Source organism: Gracilinanus agilis, chromosome 3 (genome assembly GCF_016433145.1).
Source record: "Gracilinanus agilis isolate LMUSP501 chromosome 3, AgileGrace, whole genome shotgun sequence".
NCBI lineage: Eukaryota > Metazoa > Chordata > Mammalia > Didelphimorphia > Didelphidae > Gracilinanus > Gracilinanus agilis.
The window spans coordinates 612,693,748-612,716,939 of NC_058132.1; the positions used below are offsets into that span (position 1 = coordinate 612,693,748).

The 23,192-nt window shown below is 38.4% G+C and overlaps 1 protein-coding gene across 1 annotated transcript in view; it reads left to right on the plus strand.

Annotated features, from left to right (window-relative positions):
• Positions 1-23,192, plus strand: part of XRCC5 (X-ray repair cross complementing 5) — a 139,972-nt gene that overhangs the window by 98,036 nt on the left and 18,744 nt on the right. The window contains exons 17-18 of the mRNA XM_044670741.1: positions 20,985-21,094; positions 22,049-22,145. Coding sequence (XP_044526676.1) covers positions 20,985-21,094; positions 22,049-22,145 — 207 coding nt within the window. The remainder of the gene's footprint in view (positions 1-20,984; positions 21,095-22,048; positions 22,146-23,192) is intronic.

Genomic DNA, 23,192 nt, shown 5'->3' on the forward strand with positions numbered 1-23,192 from the left:
TTTGCACCACTAATTTCTTGGAAGAAGTTGGATTAAGTTCTCATGCTGGAGGGTGGACGGGAAGCTATGTGTCTGACTACTTCTAGGTTATGGCTGTGATTTTACTGGGCCTATTCTCACTACTGGGGGTTACAATTTCTGAGACTATGTATGATGTTGTTGGTCTTATTCATTTTGCTTTTCATAATTTTATCTAGGTCTTTCCATGGTGTTTTTTACCTTACCTTCCATCTTAGAAGCAATACTATGTATTGGTTCCAAAACAGAAGAGTGGTAAGGGCTGGGCAATGAGGGTTAAGTGACTTGCCCAGGGACACTCAGCTAGGAAGTGACTGAAGTCAGATTTGAACCCAGGATCTCCCATCTCTAGGTCTGATTCTCAATCCACTGAGCCACCTGGCTGTCCTCTTTTCCATGTTTTTTTTTTTAAAAAAAATTTAACCTGTTTGTTTTTTATGGCATAGTAGTATTCCATTACAATCATGACACAACTTATTTAGCCATTCCCCAATTGATGGGCATCCTTTCAAATTCCAGTTCTTTGCCACCAAAAAGAGAGTTTCTAGAAATATTTTAGCAGATACAGATTCTTTTCCTTTCTCTATGCTCACAATCTGGTTTTGTTTTTTTGTTTAATTTTAAGTTACAACTTCCTTCCCTCCCTTCTGCCTCCCCACCTTCTTTGAGAAGGCAAGCAATTTGATATTGATGGTTCATGTGAAATCATGGGGAAAACATTTTCATTTTAGCCATGTTGCAAAAGAAAACACATGCAAAAAATAAAATATGAAAAATAAAACTAAAAAGTAGTATGCTTCAAACTGCATTCAGAATTTGGCAGTTCTCTGGAGCATTTTTCATCATAGGTCCTTTGAAACTGCCTTGGATCATTGGCTTGATCAGAATAGCTAAGTCTTTCACAATTGATCCTCATTACAATATTGCTGTACTCCTGGTTCTGCTCACTTCACTTTGCATCAGTTCATATAAGTCTTCTCAAGTCGTTTTGTAATGGTCCTGCTCATCATTTCTTATAGGGATGGGTAGGGTGAGGAGATAGGTAGGACAGAAAGACCTCCTGTAGTAGGAGGTCGTTTTTAAGCTGAGTGAAAGAGAGGTATCATAGACAAAGAGGTGAAGAGGGAGAGCCTCTAAACATGAGTATCAGTTAGAGCAAAGATATGAAGATGAAAGGTTTGTGCAACTTGCAGTGAGAAGGCTCAATTGACTCCACCATCAAATCCATGGAGAGGAATAAAGTATGAAAAGTCTGGAAGGGTAGGACCAGATTATGAACTACCCTAGAGTTTATTGAGTAGCATAGTAATATGTTCAAAACTACACTTCAGAAAACTCACTGTGGCAACTGCATGGAGGACGGATTGGAGTAAAGAGGGTGTTGATGTGGGGAGATCAGTTAGTGTTCTGTTGAAGCAATCTAGGAAGGAGATAATATGGGGCTGAACTGGGATGATAGCTCTGTGTGTGGAGAAATGTCAACCACAAATTCTAGATATGACAAGATTTGGACATGTTTGGATGTGCAGGATGTCCCAGAAGTCTTAATACAGCCTTAAGCTCTAATCGCTTAATGGAGTGAGTGAGAGTGAGTTGAGAATGACAGGGCTGGTCTCCTGTTGACATTTTGTCTCTCATCTGAAGCTCTAGTGTGGTGACACTGAGGGTCTCCTGGCTCGTGGAATAGTTTGGGAGGCCTGATTGGAGCACAAATAGGCATATTGTATGAGTTCCCAGTCTTTTAATTCTAAACATGGTATCCAAACTAATTTCTTTTGCTAGCATTCAGCTAACAGAATCCTGACTATAAGGCAGTATTTGAGAATCTTTTTTCAAGGCAAATTTCACCAGCAGCTTAGCTGTTATGTGATGGGTTGTTCATTCCAAAGGATCTTCATCAGTTACTTTTGTGGGAGAATATTTCTTTATCTCTTTAGTCCTTAAGCTCTTTCCTTCATGAATAGCCAAACTTGGCAGCTCAGAAAGTTGTAATTTACCAACAATATCTAGGACTCTTAGATGAATAGAGGAGAAAGCATGAATAGTATTAAGCCAAAAACAAAAAAAAAAACTCTTCTTTTGTTCTTTGCCCCTATGTCCTCTCAACTCCATTTGTATTCAATTCAGCAGATATTTATTAAGTAATGATTATGTACTGTGAGGGGGTGAAGGGAAGTAGATAGGAGGAAGGGTGGATGGGAGAAAGGAGAGAGGAAGGGAAAGGAAGGTAGTGAGTCCCCAGCCCTGGCAGGGGGAAATTGACCAGAGAGCCCTTCAGAGCTCAAATAAAAGTTCTGAGAGCAACTTAGGGTTTAGAATAGCTAGGTTTTATTTAGATTAGGAAAGGGAAAGGTTAGGTAGGGAAAGAGGCTCTCCCCTGCCTACCAGGTAGAGAGAGTTAGCTCTGCAGGGTCCAGGGAGAGAGAGCAGACCCTCAAAAGGCACCATATTTTCTCTTTTATATTTTCTATGACCCTTCCCACAAAGGAAGTGGGAGATATCAGGGGAAGTTGTAGCAGGGAGTCCTGGGAGATATAGTCTCCCAGGGCTTACAGTAATTTTAAACTGCACAGTACTAACAGTGTCACATACCCTGGGAGATATAAAAGATATATATTACTGTCCTCAAGGAATTTATAATCTCTTTTTACTCTACTTTCACTCATTTATTTAGTAATGACAATAAAAAGAGAATCTGTGAACCATCTGCTCACCACCTGCCTCTTTCTAGAGAATTAGGTCATAGTATGTTACTGTTACAGTTGACCTTCTTGTCTCATTTGTCTAGTTGTAGTTGATATTATTGATGAATCATCACCAGTGAGTCTCAGTATTTCATCTTTTTCTTTCTCTGATCTCTACTGTTTCCTAACATTTTGTGATCACAAAACATTTTCCTTACATGAAGGGCTCTTGGAATTAAGCCAGACCTAAATTCATGCATTATTTTAGACCTTTTGCCTCTCCACTTTTCAGGATCAATTGCTCTTTATTGAAGCAGAAAAGTAGAAATTCACTTTTTTGTGCTATTTCCTTTTGCCTTGAGGATATTTCAGTGAAGCAGTTAAGAAATCCAGAGGTGTAAAGAAAATAAGGAAGGAAAGGGATTTGAACCTTTGAATATCAACACAGGGTTTCTCAGAGAGATATTATCTAGTACCATAAGTTCAATTGTCTTTCCAAAAATGACTTCCAAGTCTTAATTTGTCTCTCTTTAGAACTCAAATCACACATTACCAACCACTCATTAGATATCTTCACCTTCCTATCCCCTGGTCATTTCAAATGTGGCTTGTTCAAAATGTAACCCATTATCTTTCATCCAAAAATATTCCTCCAAACTTCTCAAATTGGAGGATTGTGGAGCACAACCTTTGGATAGTGAACAAGCATCTTTTAAACATTCACTGTATGCTGGACAAGAACACAGCATGAAATAGCCTTCAAGGTATTTGTTGGGGGTGAGTGAGTATTCAAGGTACTTCAAGGTATTGATGGGGGAGAATATGCATATATGCAAAAAATATAGAATATATGCTTAAATGATTTTGTCCATGAAAGCAAGGAGATAAGTGCATCAACCTAGACACTAAAGGCAGCCATGGCATTGAAATAAAAGATGAAATGCCATGCAAGAAGAAAATCAAGGAAAGTTTGTCTCAGTGGGACAATATGGACATGGGAGTGATGGATAATGGGGCTGGAAAGGTCATTTCTGTTTTATCCTATAGGCAATAGAGAGCCACTTCAGTTAATTGAGTAGGGAGTGACACAGACCATTTCTAAGGAAAATAGCTTTGGCAGATATGTACAGAGTGGATTGGAAAGGGCAAAGACATGAAACAGGTAGACCTTGCTGGTTGTCTCCTTAGGAGATTATTAGGAAGTTATTATAATAGGACAAGTTAGAGTTGATGAAGACTTGAGGTTGGTTGGTAGTAGTGTGGGGTGGAGAGTTGGAGACATGTGCAGAATGTTGTGGAATTAGAAACCTTGGCAACTGATTGTTATGTGGGATCAGAGAGAATGTGCAGTCAAGTACAACATTGAGGTTGCAAACCTGAGAGACTGGAAGGATGATGGAGCTTTCAACAGAAGTAGAAGTTTGGAAGTGGACTCATTTGGAGGATAGCTAATGAATTCAGTTTTGGACATTTTGAATTTGAGATATCTCAGAGAAGGGAGGGTTTAATAAGCATTTATGTGCTACCTACTACTATGCACCGGGTGCTGTGCTAAGCGTCTTACAAGTATTATTTCATTTGATCCAGTCAAGACAGATTATGAAGGTCAAAATAAGAAGCAGCTAAATAAAATTAATATAAAACTATTTCTCTGTGCTTTCTGGAATGCCTGCTCCATAGGCAACAAATTTACTTTCATTTTTAATTGTTTTCCTTTTCTACTCATTATATTTTTTGTCTGTCATGGAGACTTGGATCCATCCCATTGGCAAAGCTTCTTTTCTTTTTCTTTTTTTAAAACCCTTACCTTCTGCCTAGGAGCCAGTATTGGCTCCTAGGCAGAAGAGTGGTAAGGGTAGGCAATGGGGATTAAGTGACTTGCCCAGGGTCACACAGCTGGGAAGTGTCTGAGGCCAAATTTGAACCTAGGGCATCCCACGACTTGGCCTGGCTCTCAATCCACTGAGCCACCCAGCTGCCCCAGACAAAGCTTCTTTTCACTTCCCTGTGGTGCAGGCTGGCTGCACTTTCACGTTTCTTCCCCTTCCCCCTCCTCCGTTCATTGGTTGAGGTGGAAGATTTTGAATATTCTTTGTTCCCCATTGTTACTTCTAGTTTTCCCTCCACAGTTGTCATTCAGTAACCTCTCCTCCTCTGAGGTTCACTCAATCCATACTCCTCCCCCCACCTTTTAGAATTTTGGTAGCTGTTGTATGCTATCCCCCAGGGTACTCTTTAATGAGTTTGATATTTTGCTTATAGTTTTTCCCTCCTCCCCTGCCCTCCTACTGGGAGACTTCAATATACATTTTAATACTCCCAAGTATACCTCACAGTCACTCAACTTACTCATTTCCCACAAACTATTCCTCTGTCTCACCTCAGCTACACATGAAGTTGCTTAGACTTTTGGTCTTGATTTCTCCCTCAGATGCTCTACTTATGTCTTTATGAGCTCTAAATTCCTTTTTCAAATCATAATCTAGTTTGATTTCACCATTTCACCTTCCCTCTGCCTTGTAACCCCCAAACCCTGTTCTTTGTATATACCATGACCTCCAGTCCCTTGATCTCTTAGTTCTTAACCAAGTCATCATCCTGGCACTGGCTACATTCACCTTCCTTCATTCTGACTCCTTAGTGAACCAGTACAGCTCTAGGCTGTCTCCTTCTTTTTGTAAGGGTGAAAAGGGGGTTTTATGGGTTCAATATATTAAAAGGTGGTCGCCAGAGGATTGAACTATTATCAATCTTCAATTAAGAATAATCTCAAGTCAAAATTTACTTTTATGGATGTTTATTTACATAAGAAGAAAGAGAGGAAGTACAGAGATAAGAATCTATCTTACTGATTAGTCCAGGTAGATCTTAACCCTGGGTTAAAGGGCCTGAGGCCAGGAGGTAAATGGAGCAAACTTCATTCACAAAGTCTATAAAAAGAAGTCTCTTAATAGAAGTTCAGGAAGATTCAGTCTTTAAACTCATCAGGTGAAATAGTCTCAGTCACGAACCAGCAAAGCTCCTCAGGTCCCCTTCGCCAAACCAGCAGCAGCCTCACTCACTCCCCCCTCCTTGGAAGGGCCACGTAGATGTCACTTCCAGTGCCTTCCCCTAGCCTGCGTGTCCAATCACAATAGATGCTTTCTCATAGAAAGTGCAGGGGGCGGTCGGTTGATTCTGATTGTTACTCACTCTAGCACACGTGGTTTTGGTTTAGGACGTGTTTAGGAATTGGAAGGTACTCTCACCTTTGGTAATTAAATCTAAAGATGGGCAGTGTAGACTTAATTTAATTATCACATTTTGAGTCTCTTCCCTAGCATATAGCTGATCTTGCCCTGCCATGCCTCATTCTTGGATTGCTCCCACCATCCTTTGCTGCTTCACACATACTGCTGAACAAAGGTGGAAGAAATCAGGACTACATCCATTACAAATTACTTTTTTTTAAACCCTTATACAATATATAAACATATACAATTATAAAGGCTAGACAATGGGGGTTAAGTGACTTGCCCAAGGTCATGCAGTTGCGAAGTGTCCAAGGTCAGATTTGAACTCAGGACCTCCCATTTCTAAGCCTGGTTCTCAATCCACTGAGCCACCTTGCTGCCCCCACAAATTACTTTTATAAAACCTCACTGGGTCCTTACCATTGCCAGGTAATCCTTTTATACTTCTTTTAATTAATACATTATCTCATCACAGTGGCTCCTCCAGACCTTTTGATTCCTCCTCAAATTTCTTCCTGGTGCCACTACTCTCTCTTCTGAGAACATTGCTTCATATTTTACCAAAAATTATTGAGGCCATTCTGTGTCTTAGACCCTTTTCTATTGTTCTATACTGTTTCACTTGGTGATTTCATCAGCTCCCATGGATTCAGTTAAGTTCTCTGCTAATGATTCTCAGGTCTGCTTATCTAGCCCTAATCTCTGCTGACATCTAGTCTCCAACTACTCACTGGGCATCTTAAGCTGGATGTCTTATAGACAACTTAAATTCAACATGTCAAAAGCCAAACTTATTCTTACCCTCTCCCTCAACTCCTCCTGTCTGACTAACTTCCTGATTAATATTGAAGACACTCTCACCCTTCCAGGCCCTCAGGCTTTTACAACCTAGGGGTTATCCTCTACTCTTTACTCTTACTCCCAGTATCTAGTCTTTTGCCAAGGCCTGTCAGAATCTTGAAAATCTCTTGAATACATAACCTTTTCTGACACCGTCCCTACCTTAGTGCAGGCTGTCATCACCTTATTCCTAGACTATTGCAATAGCCATTTGTTTTTTCTGCCTGACTCCTCCTTCCGCACTCCATTCCACCTTCTACTAGGCCATCAGAGCACAAGGCTGACATTTTACCTTCCCACACCCCACTTCCCCTATTTAGTCAACTCCAGTGACTCACTGTCACCTCCAAGATCAACTATGAAACCTCTGAGGTTCAAAGCCTTTCACAACCTGCCTCTCATACATGTCTTTCCAGTGTTCTTATAGCTTACACTCTCTCTCTGCAATCCAGTGACACCAGGCTCCTTGCTCTTCCTCTCTTTTCTGATCCATCTGAATGCTGATGCCTTCCTCTGTTGATTATTTCCAGTTTATCCTGTAAATAGCTTGTTTGTACATAGAAATTTGTTTGTACAGTTTTTCCTGGATATAGCTTGTTTACTTGTTGTCTCTCCGATGAGACTGTGAGCTCCTTGAGAAAAGAGACTGTCTGTTGCCTCTCTTTGTAACCCCAGCATTTAGTACCTGGCACATAGGAAGTGCTTAATAATTTCTTGACTGACTGACATAGGCTAGAACAAAGTCTTGGAGAACACTCTTCAGGAAGGAGGTGGGATATGGATTATGAAACATCTACTCATAAGGGGTAGGAATACAAGTTTGGGAAGAACCAATATCACAAACACCCCCAAGGAGAGAGTCATTAGGACATAACAGTGTCAGATGCTGCAGAGACATCAAGAAGGACAAGGATCGAAAAAAGACCATCAAATGTGACAACTAAGAGATCATTGGTAACTTTAGAAAGGGCATTCCACTTGAATGATGAGATCAGATGTTAGTCTGTAAAGGACTAAGAAGTGAGTGAGGGAAAGGAGAAGAAAAAGAGGCAATGAGTGTAGACCAGTGATGGGCAAACTATGGCCTGCAGGCCAGATGTGGCCCCCTGAAATGTTCTATCCTGCTGTGGGACATTATTCCTAATCTGATGAATACAATGAGTAAGATACAATATAATGAAACTTTGAAAGAGTTCCCTTAGAAACAGACTGACAGAGGAGCATTTCCTTTCCTTTGGCCCCCTCTCTAAAAAGTTTGCCCATCACTGGTGTAGACAGCTTTTTCTAGGAGTTTCATTGTGAGAGGAGGGTAGATGTGATAGTGGGAGAGGTTGGTGGGATGTAGTAAAAGTTTTTAGAGATGGTAGAGACTTGGGTATATTTGTAGACAACAGAAAAGGACCAGAAATAAGGAAAGATTGATGACTAGAGAGAGAGGAGAGTGTGTGTGTGTGTGTGTGTGTGTGTGTGTGTGTGTGTGTGTGTGTGTGTGTGTGTGTGTGTGGTGGGGGTTGTCTTTAAGGCCATCCTTGATTCTTCCCTCTCTTCATCCAATTAATTGCTACAATCTTATTGATTCTTCCTCCAAATGCACATGACTCTCTCTTAGTCACTACCTCTCCTTTGGAATACTGCCACAGCTTCTTATTTGGTTTTTCTGCTTCTCGTTTTTCCTTTCTCCAATGCATCCTCCAAAATACTACCAAACTAGTTTTCCCTAAAGCATGTCATTCCTCTGTCCAAAAAAGGAGTTGCCCATTGATTCTAAGATAAAAGATACTGATTCCTTTCCAATCTCGTTTGTATTATTATCCTTAATGATCTCTACATCCTGGTCAAGCTTTGATGTTACCCATATTTAATTTTTCATATGCCACCTCCTGCATTTGCACAGATTGTCCCCCCAATCCCAACTCCAACTTGAAATTCCATTCTTTGTTTCATTATTTAGAAATAAAAAATTTTGTTAAAGCTCAACCCTGGTGACACCTTCTCCAAGAAACATTAACAAATTCTCGTGGAAGTTAGTGTTTTCTCCTTCCTCAAAACAGTTTGTATTTACTTTTTTTCTAAACTTGTCTAAGAACCATCCAGTTTTTATTTTATTTTATTTTTTCTCCAATTACATGTAAAGACAGTTTCCAACATTTAAAAAAATTTTTTGAGTTTTGAATTCTCTCTCCCCTCCCACCACTGAGCAGTCTCATAAAGATTTTACATATGCAATCATGTAAAACATTTTTCCATATTAATCCTTTTGTAGATGAGAACTAAAAAAAATTCAGAAAGAAATTATAAAAAGTTTGCTTTGGTCTGGATTCAGATTCAATCAGTTTTTTCTCTATAAATAAATGACATTTTTTTATCAGGAGTCCTTTGGGATTGTTTTGGATCATTGTAATGTTGAGAATAGCTAGGTTATTCACAGTTGTTCATTGTATAGTATTGCTGTCACTGTGTATGATGTTCTCCTGGTTCTGCTTATTTCACTCTGGTTAAGTTTATGTAAGTCTTCCCAGGTTTTTCTGTGCTCCTACTGCTCATCATTTCTTACAGCACAATAATATTCTATTATAATCATATACTATAGCTTATTCAGCAATTCCCCACTTGATGGGCATGCCCTTACTTTGGAATTCTTTGCTATCACAAAAAGATCTGCTTTAATTATTTTTGTACATAAAAGTCCTTCCTCTTTGTTTTTTATGTCTTTGAGATACAAACCTAGTAATTATATTGCTGGGTCAAAAGATATATACTATTTTATAGCCCTTTGGGCATAGGTCCAAATTTTTTTTTTAAACCCTTAACTTCTGTGTATTGGCTCCTAGGTGGAAGAGTAGTAAGGGTGGACAATGGGGGTCAAGTGACTTGCCAAGGGTCACACAGTTGGGAAGTGTCTGAGGTCAGATTTGAACCTAGGACCTCCCATCCCTAGGCCTGACTCTCAATCCACTGAGCTGCCCAGCTGACCCCATAGGTCCAGATTGATTGGATTAGTTCACAAGTCCCCCAATAGTGTATTCTTGTCTCAATTTTCCCACATCCTTTCCAAGTTTTGTCATTTTTTTTTTCTGCCATAATAGCCAATCTGATAGTTTGGGGTGGTATCTCAGAGATGTTTTAATTGGAATTTCCCTAATTAATAGTGTTTTAGAGCATTTTTGCATGAGTATTGAGAGCTTTAATTACTTTGTCTGAGTACCACCTATTATATGCATTAACCTTTTATCAATTGGGGAATGACCTGTATTCTTATATTCAGCTTATTTTTCTGTGTATTTGAGAAATGAGATCCTTATTAGAGATATTTGTTATAAAAAATTTTTGTACCATTATGATTTCCCATTTCTTCCTGTTTAGATTTGGCCACCACATCCCTTCATATTCAACTTACATCTTTGTCCACTCTCTGTGTATATTCCTAGCTGCCCTAATAATTATAAAGTTCTTACAAGTTACAAGAATCATCTTTCTGTGTAGGTATGTAAACTATTTGACCATATTGGATGTCTCTTGATTTCTCTTTACCTATTTACCTTTTTTGCTTCTCATGAGTCTTGTCTTTCTCAGATTTTCCATTCAGCTCTGATTTTTTTCATCAGGGATGTTTGAAAGTCTTCCATTTCATTGAATACTCATTTTTTTCCCCTGAAGGATTATACTCAGTTTTGCTAGATAAATGATTCTTGCTTGAAGTCCTATCTCCTTTGCCCTTTGGAATATCATATTCCAGGCCTTTCTCTCCTTTAATGTAGAAGCTGCTAAGTCTTGTGTTGTCCTGATCATGGCTCCATGATATCTAGATGCTTTCTTTTTTGGCTGCTTGCAGTATTTTCTCCTTGACCTTGAAGTTTTGGAATTTGGCTGTTATAGTCCTGGGAGTTAACTCTTTCAAGAGGTGATTGATGAATTTTTCTATTTCTATTTTGCCCTCTTGTTCCAGAATATCAGGACAGTTTTCCTTGATAATTTCTTGAAAGATGATTCTAAGCTCTTTTTTTTGATAAAGGCTTTCAATTAATCCAATAATTCTTAGGTTATCTCTCCTGGATTTATTCTCCAGGTCAATTGTTGTTCCAGTGACATATTTCAGATTTTCTTCTGTTTTTTTTTTCCAGTCTTTTGATTTTGTTAAATTGTTTCTTGATGTCTCATAGAGTCATTAGCTTCTAGTTCTAGTTCCCAGTTCTAATTTTTAAGGCATGATTTTTCTTAAGTGAGCTTTATGTAACTCCTTTTCCGTTTGGTCAATTCTACTTTTTAAAAAATTCTTTTCCTCAATGAATTCTCATATTTATTTTCCCATGTGGCCAATTCTGCTTTTTAAGGAATTCTTCTTTTCATTGTTTTTTTGTGCCTTTTTTATTAACTGACCTATTTTTAAGGTATTAATTTGACTCCCTTTTTCATGATTTTCTTTTATCACTCTCATTTCTTTTCCCAGTTTTTCTTCTACCTCTCTTATTTATCTTTTTGAGCTTCTCGATTAATTCTTATGGGGCTTGAAAGCAAGTCATATTTTTCTTGGAGGCTTTAAGTGGAAGCAGTATTGACTTTGTTGTCTTCTGAGTTTGTGTTTTGATTTTCTCCTGTCACCAAAATAATGTCTATGTTGAGTTTCCTTTTTTCCCTCCTTTTCCAATCTTTTCTTTTTCTTTTAATTTAAAAAACTGTTTTTGGGCTCTGAAACTGTGGTGAAGAGAGCATTGTTCCAAGCTTCAGGTTCTTTATACATCTTCAAAGCTAACTGGAGTTCTCTAAGCTTTCAGTTCTTCCAAGGTAGAATCATTTAAGTAGAGATAGGTTTAATATTCTCCAGGCCTGTGTTCTGGTCTGTGAATAATCACAAGTGACCAGGGACCCTTGTTCCCCTATAGCCACAAATGCTTGTGTGTGCTAGTAGAACAGTAGGCTCCTCTTCATCCTGAGGCTGTGACCCAGTACTTTGACCTAGATCTACATGTGGGCAGTGCAACAAGAATCTTGCACCCAGAGCTAGCAAAAGGACCCATGTAATCTCCTGAGCAGTTGTCTGATCCCCCCATTACCATCTGTGACTGAGAACTTCAGAAGCCTTGGCTGCTAAATTCATCTGCCCACAAGGCCTGTTGCCATGATGTGGCCTGCCTTGGTGTGCTCCTTTGCCCTCCACTTCCCCTCAGGTGCCATAGATCTTATGTGCCAACCTTCTAAGTTGAAAAATTATTTCACCCTTTTTTTGTAGATGATACCACTCCAGAATTCATTTTGAAGCATTATGCCATAGATTGTAATTTGGTAGAGATCAGGTGGGTCTATATATCTTTTCCCCATCTTGGCTCCTACTGTATTCAGTGTTGGTTCAAATGCCATAGTATATGTGACAAAGCACTTTGCCAATCTCAAATCTCTTAGTTGCTTGTATTATTAATAGTATCATTGATAATTAAATTGAAGTAGTAGTTTTAGCTGCTATTATTAGTAGTAGTATTTATTTTTGCTTGTTTGCCTTATCTCCTTATGGAATGTAAGCTTGAGAGCAGGAACTTGTTTTTGTATTTCTAATGTGTACATAGCTCAGTTTCTTGCAAATAATAGTAGGCACTTAATATTTGATGAATAATATGAATAAAACAAAGTTTTTTTCAGAACTCTGGAATTATTTCCTTTTAATGCTGAAAAATATTCTTGTTGCATTAGAGATATTGCATCTGCTCTCTCTCCCCCTCTAATGTCTGCAAAAGCACATTCAGCCAGTGCCCTGGTTCCCTCCTGAGTGAGAAATCTTATTCATCTCTTACTAGTATCTCTTCAAGTGATACATGAATTTTAATTCCATTCAATTACCAACTTTTAATTGGATTCCATTGCCAAGTTAGGAGCATATTCCAGAATGTCTTATTCCAAGTGCACTATTATTATAATCTGTGTGGTTCCCCTAGTTTCTTCTTTCTGTTTGTTTTAATAATGTCTAGTCTAACATGATAAGCAATAACAGAGGTAAAATAACCACATTTAATGCTTTATTTATTGGTGTCGTCTTTTATTCTTCTTTCTTCCTATTTCCCATCTAGATTTTTTTTATAGATGGTAGGTTTCTTTTTCATCTCTGTTTCCTGTTTTCAGTGATTATGGTCTGTAACTCTGTGGCTAGAGGTACCTTGAAAGATTATAAAGCTTGTTGTCTTATGTCCAGGCAAGCTTCACACAAACTAATTCAGAAAAATTAGTATCTCACTTTGTCAGGACTTTTCTGGAGGGGGGGGGGTTGCTTTTATTTTAAGTTTTTCCTTAGCTATTAAAGTTTAACCCAACTCTACTAATATGCAATTTAATCCTTATTCTCTCTTCAGCTAAAGATTGATCAAGCCAGAGAGTTAACATCCTTTAGACATTGCTGAACTGCCATATACTCAGTAAATATTAACTAATGAATTCAAGTTCTACTTATTTTGTTCTTTGATGTCTTAATGGTTAAATAGAATGAACTAGTGTGAAATCATTTTATCTTTTAGCACTTGTAGATTTATAACTGAAGGCTTGACAGCTCTTCTAAGGCTAAACATACTATTGTGCCCAGAGATCTTAAGATGAGAAATTGTGTTAATTTAGGACGAAAACTGCTTCTCACAAGGTAAACTCACTGACCAGTGGGTTAACAGAATAAAGCTTTTATTGCTTCTTTTTTCAAGTCAGGCATTGGATAAACTAAAGAAGTGACCCACAATATCACTCCTCCTATAAACAGTAAAATCAGACAACAAAATAAAGTGAGGGAGAACTCATAGTGTGCAGGAATGGGCTCTGACAATAAAGACTTTACATCTACTCTTCTGGTAGTGCCTGGGGTTTTAATTTAACACATCAATGAAAAGGCAGCATTTAAAAGAGGAGAAAACACCCAGCAGGACTTGCTTTTATTAGTGCAATTTGTAAGAAATTACAACATTTAATGAGAAAATCGTTAAGCATGAAAAAAATGGGCTGTGACTTAACTTGTGGAGCTTAAATGGTGAGATTTTAATTGACTTTGTTAGTTATTGGTAAGAAGAAATGATGATGATGATGATGATGATGGTGATGATAATACAAACCTGGGAGTACTTCCATACCGTTGAGGTGGTCAGCACTGTACTGGCCTTGGTTCAATTTCCTATGCCACAAACTATGCATCTTATTTATCTAGTATACTCCATCTATCTTATGTCCACTAACCTTGGCTATCTCTATGAGGGAGAATAGGCAGTTTTTTGTTTGTTTGTTTTTATTTTAAAGTCTTACCTTCCATCTTGGAATCAATACTGTGTATTTGTTCTAAGGCAGAAGAGTGGTAAGGGCTAGGCAATGGGGGTCAAGTGATTTGCCTGGGGTCATACAGCTAGGAAGTGTCTGAGGCCAGATTTGAACCCAGGACCTCCCATCTCTGGGCCTGGCTCTCAGTCCACTGAGCCACCCAGCTGCCTGCAAGAGTAGGCAGTTTTTAAGCTGATAGACAAGGAGATTTTAACCCCATATTTCAGCAGAACATTTTTAAAGATGAGCTATATATCTACTTTCCAGTCAGCTAATAAGGAAAGACAACTAATGTTAACAGCATCCTGCATACAATAAAGCTCATGGTTTTTTTTGGCACTCTGTTCTTTTCTATCTCCCTTGGTTTTCTATACATGCAAATTGATTTTATTTTGTTTTTGAAGATCTGAGTCCTCTTCTGTCTGCAAACTCTTGCCCAGTGATGCAGATCTCCATGCAGATGACTTCCATATCTATTTAACTTGCTCCATTACCTCTCTGGAGCCCTAGTCTGTCACCACAAGCTTCTGATTTGAAACCTGAAACTGGCTGTCCTCTAGACACTTTAACTTGAGCACATCTGAAACTGAACCCATCGTCCTCCCTCTCTTCTAGTGTCCCCTTCTTCCAGCTTCCCTATTTCTGTCTACCTACCTAGCAACGGAGGTCCTTAACCTCCGGGGCATCTTCCACTCTTCCTCGTACCCCTTCCTCATGCTGAATTACTAAGTTTTGTTGATTCTGCTTCTGTCACATTTCTCACCTCTGTTCCTCTTCCTGCCACTTGCCCAGCCCCCAGCCTCGTCCCGGCCTTCATCTCCTGCCTTTGAATTGGTCTCCCTGCTTGGGATGACTCCGGCACCTGCCCACAGAAGGCAAGAGACAGACGGGAAGTCGGGAAGAAAAGGCCCTCGTGCCTGCTCTTGTCTGGGGGAGAAGGATCTCGAGGACTTCTGTCCGTGTGCTGTCTTTGCACTTACCACACATATAGACATTCTCTCCTATTGCGCTGTCAGTGTTTCTGAGAGTTCCCTCTTTTGTAACTTCAGGAAAGGGATACTGTGTTAGCCTGAATATAAAACAACCCCGAATAGAGTGCCGTCTAGGGATTTTGAAGGGGAACTCAGAAAGCAGAAACACCCATTTTGTTTTCCCCTTTTAAAAGACAACTTTCTCTTAACTCATGAATAATGTAGGTACTTTATATTTGAAGTTTTTCAAGGTCCTGTAAAGAAGTTTTTTTTGAAACTTTTTAAAACAACACTTTTATTAAATATGCATTACTTTTATGGATACTTGTGAGAAACTGCCTTCCACTATTTATGTTCTCCTTCCTCTTCTATTTCCTCTTCTCCCAAAGTGGAAACATCATTCGAGTCATCCCTGTCACCCTCTTCTTCCCACAAGACACCATCTTCACTACCATCCATACTATTTGATATTAAACATTTTTTAAATCCAAGCACAGTGGACTCTGGAGATGTTGTCCCAAGCAGTTTTGATCCAGCTCCCTAATACAGTGGCTGATGGCTTCTTTATTTTTCCCGGTTGGAGTCAGTTCCTGGTTTCCAGCCAACATCCACTCATATTCTTTCCTCAAATGATCTTTGAATGGCTTATTAATGACTACATGTACCCCTTGCCATGGCGACATCATTCCCCCCACGAGGGCCCTGTGCGTTTCGGCAGTAGCACCCCCGGACACCTGCTGCGGACCACGCTCAGCCGGTCTGACACAAGCTCTTCATCCGTCCGTCCCTTTTCCTGCACATTAGGATCACCGATGGTCACTTTTCCTGAGGTGATGTTTTACGCCTTAAATTACGTAAGGAGGCAGTTTTGACCTGTCAGCTATGACTGCAAGCTTCCGGTCCTGCTAGTTTTCTCATTTGTAGTAGTTTTAATCAACACTGATTTGGCGCCTTTAGTATTAAGGGTGACATTTGACAGAATATCAAAGCAAACAGGTGTTTGGTGGGCATTTCACATCTGCCCCAGGAGACAGCCGTGCTTTTTACGCATGCCGAGGAGCCCAATGCACAACTTATGGTTTCAAAGCTGCAAAAGCTTAAATATAGTGTGAATGCAACTTTCACAGGTACACATTGGGGGGGAATGTTGCACTATATTTGGGCCAATATGTATGTAACTAAAAACATGCTTATAATCAACTCTAGCAAGCATGGCGTCGTGTGAAATCATGCAATAAAAACCACCACACTTGTGGGCCATGACCTATCAAAAAGAGATCCTCTAATAAAAATGGAAGGAAACTGTTTAGTATGTTAAATAAATAGCTAAGAAATAGGGGTGGTGCCCAAGGCCTCCAGCTGCTGCTTCTCCTGTACCTACAGCAGAGTCAGTGCCAGCGGGCAAGAGGGTGGCCGAGGCTGGCTGCACCACCATAGAGGGTGGGGCACTGCTGGAGTTCACAGCTATGTCTGCCCATAGCGCCTACTGCGTCAGAAGATATATGAGAAATAGGGCAACTTAAATAGCATTTGTTTGTAGGAATGGGCAGTGGAAAGGTGGCTGCTGCTTGGGCCTGACTTATTGTGAAGCTGTACAGTTTCCTCTGTTCTCGCTGCTTTTTGGGTCAGAGCCTCCCAAAAACAACCCTAAAATTTGTTTTGTACTCTGTTTCCTAATAAATTAATCCTGTTGCAACAAATTTGTATTTTTAAAACCAATATTGCTGCTGAACTGACTATATGAGGGATACTCACAATCATTCATAGGATTAAGCATACATAGGAACAGGACCATGTTAGTGGACATGCCAGTTTTAAGTAAAAATATCTGATAAAGATTTGAAAGTTGTTTATAAAGCCTCTCTGATTTTCCAGTGAATAATCTGAGCTCATTAATAAGAGGTAAGAAAGTACTGATGGGTTTACCTCCAACTTTTATTTATCTTCCATGCAGCTACTCAATTAATATTTCTAAAGAACAGGCCTTTTCCTCCCCTTCACAAGAAACTCCAGTGACTCCTTGTCACCTGTAGGATAAACTAAAGCCTTTATGATTTGGCATCGACCTCTCTTTCTAAACATAATTCTTCATCAGGGGATCCACGTTCTAGCCCAACAGGCCAATTTGCTGTCCTATGCAACATCCCATCTCCTCCCTCCCTTGCACAGACTGCTTGTGCCTGTACCCCTTCCCCTCTTCTGCTCCTCCAAATGTGACCTTTTTACTCTTCACCATCACTGAAATTACCTTCTTACTTGGTGAACTTTTTGACTTATCCATATGTTTGTTTTTTCTTCCAGTACAATGTAAACCATATAGAACAAACAAGTAAGTGTTTGTTGAATTCATGTGAAGGATAAGAACATCTCATATATTTGCAGTTTTGCTGTTTAGGAGAGATCCATTTTTAAGAAAGCATTTCAGACCTATGCCATTCCATAAAATAGAATTTACCTCTCTATTCAATGTCTAAATATATTAATTTTTGTGTGATTTATTTAAATATTTGAATGTATTAGATCTCATCATTTTCATTCATTATTTTGGGGGGGGTAGGCAATGGGAGTTAAGTGACTTGCCCAGGGTCACACAGCTGGGAAATGTCTGAGGCCAGATTTGAACCTAGGGCCTCCCGTCTCTAGGCTTGGCTCTCAATCTATTGAGCTACCCAGCTGCCCCCATTTTCATTCATTATGATAGCACAGAAGCAGCACTTTTATGATAAGACTTTGTTATGCTTGGCTTTATTTATATAATACCTATAATTTTACATCACCAGGTAAAATACAGTAATTTGCCTATTTCTAGTGCAAACTTTAAAACAGCAATTTTAATTTAGCGTAGGCATTTGTTAATAGGTATCAGACAATTGGCTACCTATTTATGGTTTTTAAGTGGATGGTTTCCTTGTTTTGACTATTTGACTATCTCAGAAACAGAGATCTATTTCCATTTCTTCTCTGACAACAATAATAGTCGTCGTGGCAGCAGTAGCTACTAAAACAATTCTTCGATCGGCCTAATTAATGGGCAGTTACTTTTTGTCATTTAAAAAAAGACATTTATGAAATTGCTCCTAGAGATTCATCTCTCTGCAGTAGGCACACTTTGTAAACAACTAAACTTAAGCAATCAGCACTGAGCCTGAAGGACTTAAGTTGGCTCTCTGGTGCCATGTTTAGATTCAGGGAAGTGCCCAAGATGGCTGGGAGAGGCCATGATCCTGCTGGTTTCCTAGGCCTTATAGACAGGAAAATCACCTAATGAATGACTTCCCCTAGTTCCATTAAAAACATCTTATTAGAATGGAGTCAGACAGTTTTGTTTCCAGGCAAATGCAAAGTCAGAGGCAGATAAGCACATGATTGCCTGTTTGGGTGCACCTGTCTGGGAGCACTGGTGTGTGGTGAGATGCACCTCTCTGAATAAGATTTTTTTCCTAGCATCATAGCTATTACCCTGGGGAGAGAAAATGGAATGTAACTGTGGCTGCCTTTGAGAAGCTGTGTTTCAGTGAGAACAGTAAAGATTTTGCACTTTTCATGTTACTTCTTGTCTCTGAGTGTGGCATAAACATTTTGAGTATCACACACAAGGTGTTTATGGGTCAAGGCTGATTTTGTGCATTAACAACCATGCAAGATGGTGAATTAATATCTACTGCATAGATGAAAAATGGGAAACTATAGACCAGACATTTTCCAAGAGACTCCTTAAGATAAATGATGGCCCTTATTGCCCTGAGATTGATAGCTATTCCACTGATCATTTTTCTGTATTAACTCCTAAAGGGAATTATAGAATCACTGGCTAATTTTGAAGTCCATTATGGTGAGGTATAATTGTAGCTGTGATTCACTGGGTGTACAGACTGACAGGGACTGTTCCCTAGGCCTATGATATATTTGAAGGCCTAGGAAACACACAAATGATGAATGGCCATTCATGTGAAAAGAAGCAAAAACATAAGCCAGCTGAAATGGAATATTATTTTTGGCCTGCCATTTGTTTTCTTACACTTCTGTTAGAACCAGTAGTGAAATGTGAAATGCTACCAAATTATGGAAGTCTCTTGTTTTTATCCACTGCTGATATTTTGATGTGTCAAAGCATTATGCTTCCCAGTTCTTTTTAAGTGTCATAATGGGTCATTATATTCAGCAGAACAAAACAAAGTCTCTAGAGGCAGTAAGAGTCCAGTCTTCAAGCCACATAACTAGCTGTTATTCCTAGAGGGGGAGAATCCAGTGTTTTTTATTCCTTTGACACCTCAATATTTGAAAGCTATAGAAGAAAAAGTAACATAAATCTAGTAAATAGATATGAGAAATAGCAATTTATACTACCTCCATTTTACATATGAAGAAACTTAATCCAAAAGGGACCACAAAGACATTGATCAAAAACTAGAGGTTAGATCTCTTGGTTCCCTTGTGATTTTTTCACAATATTTCTATTAATGGAGTCTTAATGGGTTGGTGTATGTGTATGTATTCATCTGGTTTTTGCACTGTAAGGAAATTATTCTTTGGTTGTATTAGATCTCCAGATAACTTGGGGATCATTGAGTTAAATATCTCAGAGGTGGTTTCATGTTTTGTATTATGTGTTGTATGTGCATCACCAATCTCAAAGTAAGAAATCTCTCCAACCCCATTGTGAGAGAAGCCAAGGATCCTCTCTGTGCAGTAACATTTTCTGAACTCTTCCAGTGGTTCTTAGTTGTGTCACATTTTTTAGTTTTGAATGAACTGAATATCAAGGAGTATGAGGGATTGCATTCCTATGTTGCCAGTGCAGGAGATAGCAAATATTTTCATTACTTGGTCTTTTCATGCTAGAGAAGAGAAATAACCTCAACCAATTGGAGTATTTTGGTGATGGTTTTCTTTTCTCCTTACTAATCAAGGATGTGCTGGATTATTTTCCTAAAAGGGATTCACCTGATCATGCATTCTTTCTTGAAAACTAAAGACAGATATTAATTCACCACTATAGGATGAATTGATGGAATTTTTATTTAATTCACAGGCAAGGGCTTTCCATTGATTCTTCAACTTCAATAAGTGTTTGTTTATAATGAAGATCATAATCACCTGACTAATGAAAAAGAGGATATAGTTACTAGGAATTTTTTCTCTATGCCAAGTTGACATACTAGAAATAAAATTTACCTTTTCATTACACATTCAAGGGACCTTATAAAAGAGTGTTTGATGTTGGATTTCATCTTTTTCAGTAGCCATAGGTCAGTGTACAGACCATTGTGGTTGGCAGTTTTTCTGTTGACCTTAAAGTTTTATTAAGAGTGTCAACAATGTCTTGGAAACTAGAGCATGTGAAGCATTCTCAGCATAGTTGTCATTGCTTGTTCCTAGCTGGGGTATAGACTCATTTGTTGTTTATTGAAAGCCAAGGGTTTACGGAATACAGAACAGCGCCATGAAGAATATGCAGACCAGCACGAGAGTGCAGTGTAATTTGACCAATAGCATCTCTAAATATATAAAGCAATCATATTTGATTAACAAATGGGGGCAAGCATGGTTTTAAAGAGTCCTGTTACATGTTACCAAAGAACATTTAGTTCTGGATCTAATCATAGGGAAGAAATAAATGACTTCTTAGACCACATATATTTTGTATTATGAGTTGATCTAAAAATGCAGTCTTGAATGGCCCAGATGACCACTAAATTCTAAAATGTAACAAGTAAAAATTAATGATGCTAAGGTTTCTCAGGAACAGTTAGCCATAATCACATCTATCCTAAGCATTAAATGCTAGTGGGCATTATATATAGTTGATCAGGGATTTGTTTATAAAATGTTGAATTCGTAGGAATGAATTTTAGATATTATCCACTCCCAAAAGGAGCTTATTTATTTTATATTTTGACCAAGAAAGACTTGAAGTATGCCATAAACACAGGGAAATGACTACTCTTTTCCTTGTATTTCAGTAAGTTGCCAGTTGGTACACCACATCAACCAGTTTTTGGAAACCAAAGGGCTACAGTATTATATGAAGAGCCTTGACTGCATCAGAGTATTCAGAGAGGAAGCCATTCAGGTATGAGAATTTTTTTACTCTTGGCTAAGGCCCAGACCTATCTAAGACCCTGGAACAATGTTAAAGGGTAGAAATAAGAGAACAGCCTGACGTTCAATGAAACATGCTTGACTTTGGAAATAGTCACTTTCCCAGCACTGGTGAAAGATAGGACAGGACCAGAGAGCAGAGAAGAAAAGAGAAGGTCAAAATGAATGGTTAAAAAAAGTCCTCAAATAAATTATTATACACTCTTTCTAAGGATATGAACATTTCAAGCCATGAAGACACAACCTATATTGTAAAAAAGTACTGTATTTTGTAACTAGAGGAAAGAGATGTAGCAGTTTGATGTGTTTTAATAGTAGATTGGGGAAATGGGAATGGGATATGCAGGCCCAAGATTAAGACTGAGGAAAATGAATGAGGGAAAAATTTGCCTTTTGTTCCACCATACTCCCCTTCTCCAGAGGGAAAATGAGCTAATACAAGAAATCAAATCATGAGACAAGGTAAAGATATATGTTAAACTGGCCTTGTCTTTTTTTGGTTTAGTTACTGAAAAGACTATCCAATCCAGAAATATGGGGAAAATTTGGTAGGATCAGTATAGAATAAAATAGATTCAGAAGCCTAAGAATATACTAGAAGATATATACAGGGAAAGATATGAAAGAGGAGTTAGGTTAGACAGGAAGAAGAGATAGGGAAAGCCAGAGGAATGTATTGCTTTTTCAGCACTACCTCCAGCAGACACAGTCTCCCAGGATGGATGTGTGCCCCAGCTTCTATAGAGCCTTAGATCATCGGGTTACCCCAAAAACTATGGAGCCAGGGTACCCACCAGACTTTATGTGATTCACCATATTTAAAAGCTCTGGGCACAGTTGAATCCACCATGTTTATAAAGGCCATCTTCCTATATACACTTGGTTTTATTTTGTATTTACCTTTTTTTTCCTTTCCCCACTAAAGTTGTCAGAAGAACAGAACTTTAACAATTTCCTGCAAACCCTTCGAGAAAAAGTGGAAGATAAAGCCCTAAATGATTTTTGGGAAATTATTGTTCAAGGTAAAGTGGCATTTTACATTTCCTCCAGCCAGATGGGTTATTTTAAACATAAATGGTCAATTGGATGAGTCATATTATGTAGAGATTTATAGGCTTCCCATTTATATTTTTAAAATACCTGGAATTCAGTACATGTAATCGATTGACAAATAGATAAAATTTATATAGTACTTTATGGTTTGCAAATTGCTTCACAATAATAATATATATTACCTCATTTTATCACTTAAGTGATAAACATCCTTCTAAAAATGACTCATTTAATCGAGTTCCAGCTAAAACTACTTCATGCCAATATTTTTCAAGACTATGCTACTTAAGAAAATTAGGAAGCTTTGTAAATAATCTCAGAAAACTTTGCTAAGGTGACTAAAAATTCTTAGGTCATCAAATGTTTATTGGACTCACAGCAATTCCCCACAGCTTTACTTATATTTTGTCCTTCCCTTCCTGCCAATCATAACCCACTTTCTGTTCCTGTTCTCAATCAAATTAGAGTATACAACCCTGCACCAAGTATCACTTCACTTCCTCAGACATAGAGACACCAAGATGCACTGAGTCAGACATAAGAAAAAAGGAAAATGTATTGATCTTTTAGGCCTGAAGTGAAATTCCCTTTCAGCCTATTACCTGGTTTCCTTCAGACCTGCCCTTATTTTTTCTAGATCACAGTTACAGTGTTTATTCACTGTAATTTCAGTTTAGTTATTGAATAGATATTTTTTGAAAGGAGAGGATAGAGTATTTGCTCATTCATAAGAATGGGAGATGTTTTCAGCTTTGTTCTTTTTATAAAGCTTATTTATGAAGAGAATTGAATATATTTGTTCACCTTGAAATAGACAGGACTTCATAAAGGAACCTTTTAGATTTTTAGTTCTTTTAACTTCTTCATTGGAAAGCAAAAGTAATTAGAATAAATCATTGAATCGGCAGATAGATAGATAGATAGATAGATAGATAGATAGATAGATAGATAGATAGATAGATAGATAGATAGATAGATAAAATGTATATAGCAGTTCATGGTTTGCAGAGTGCTTT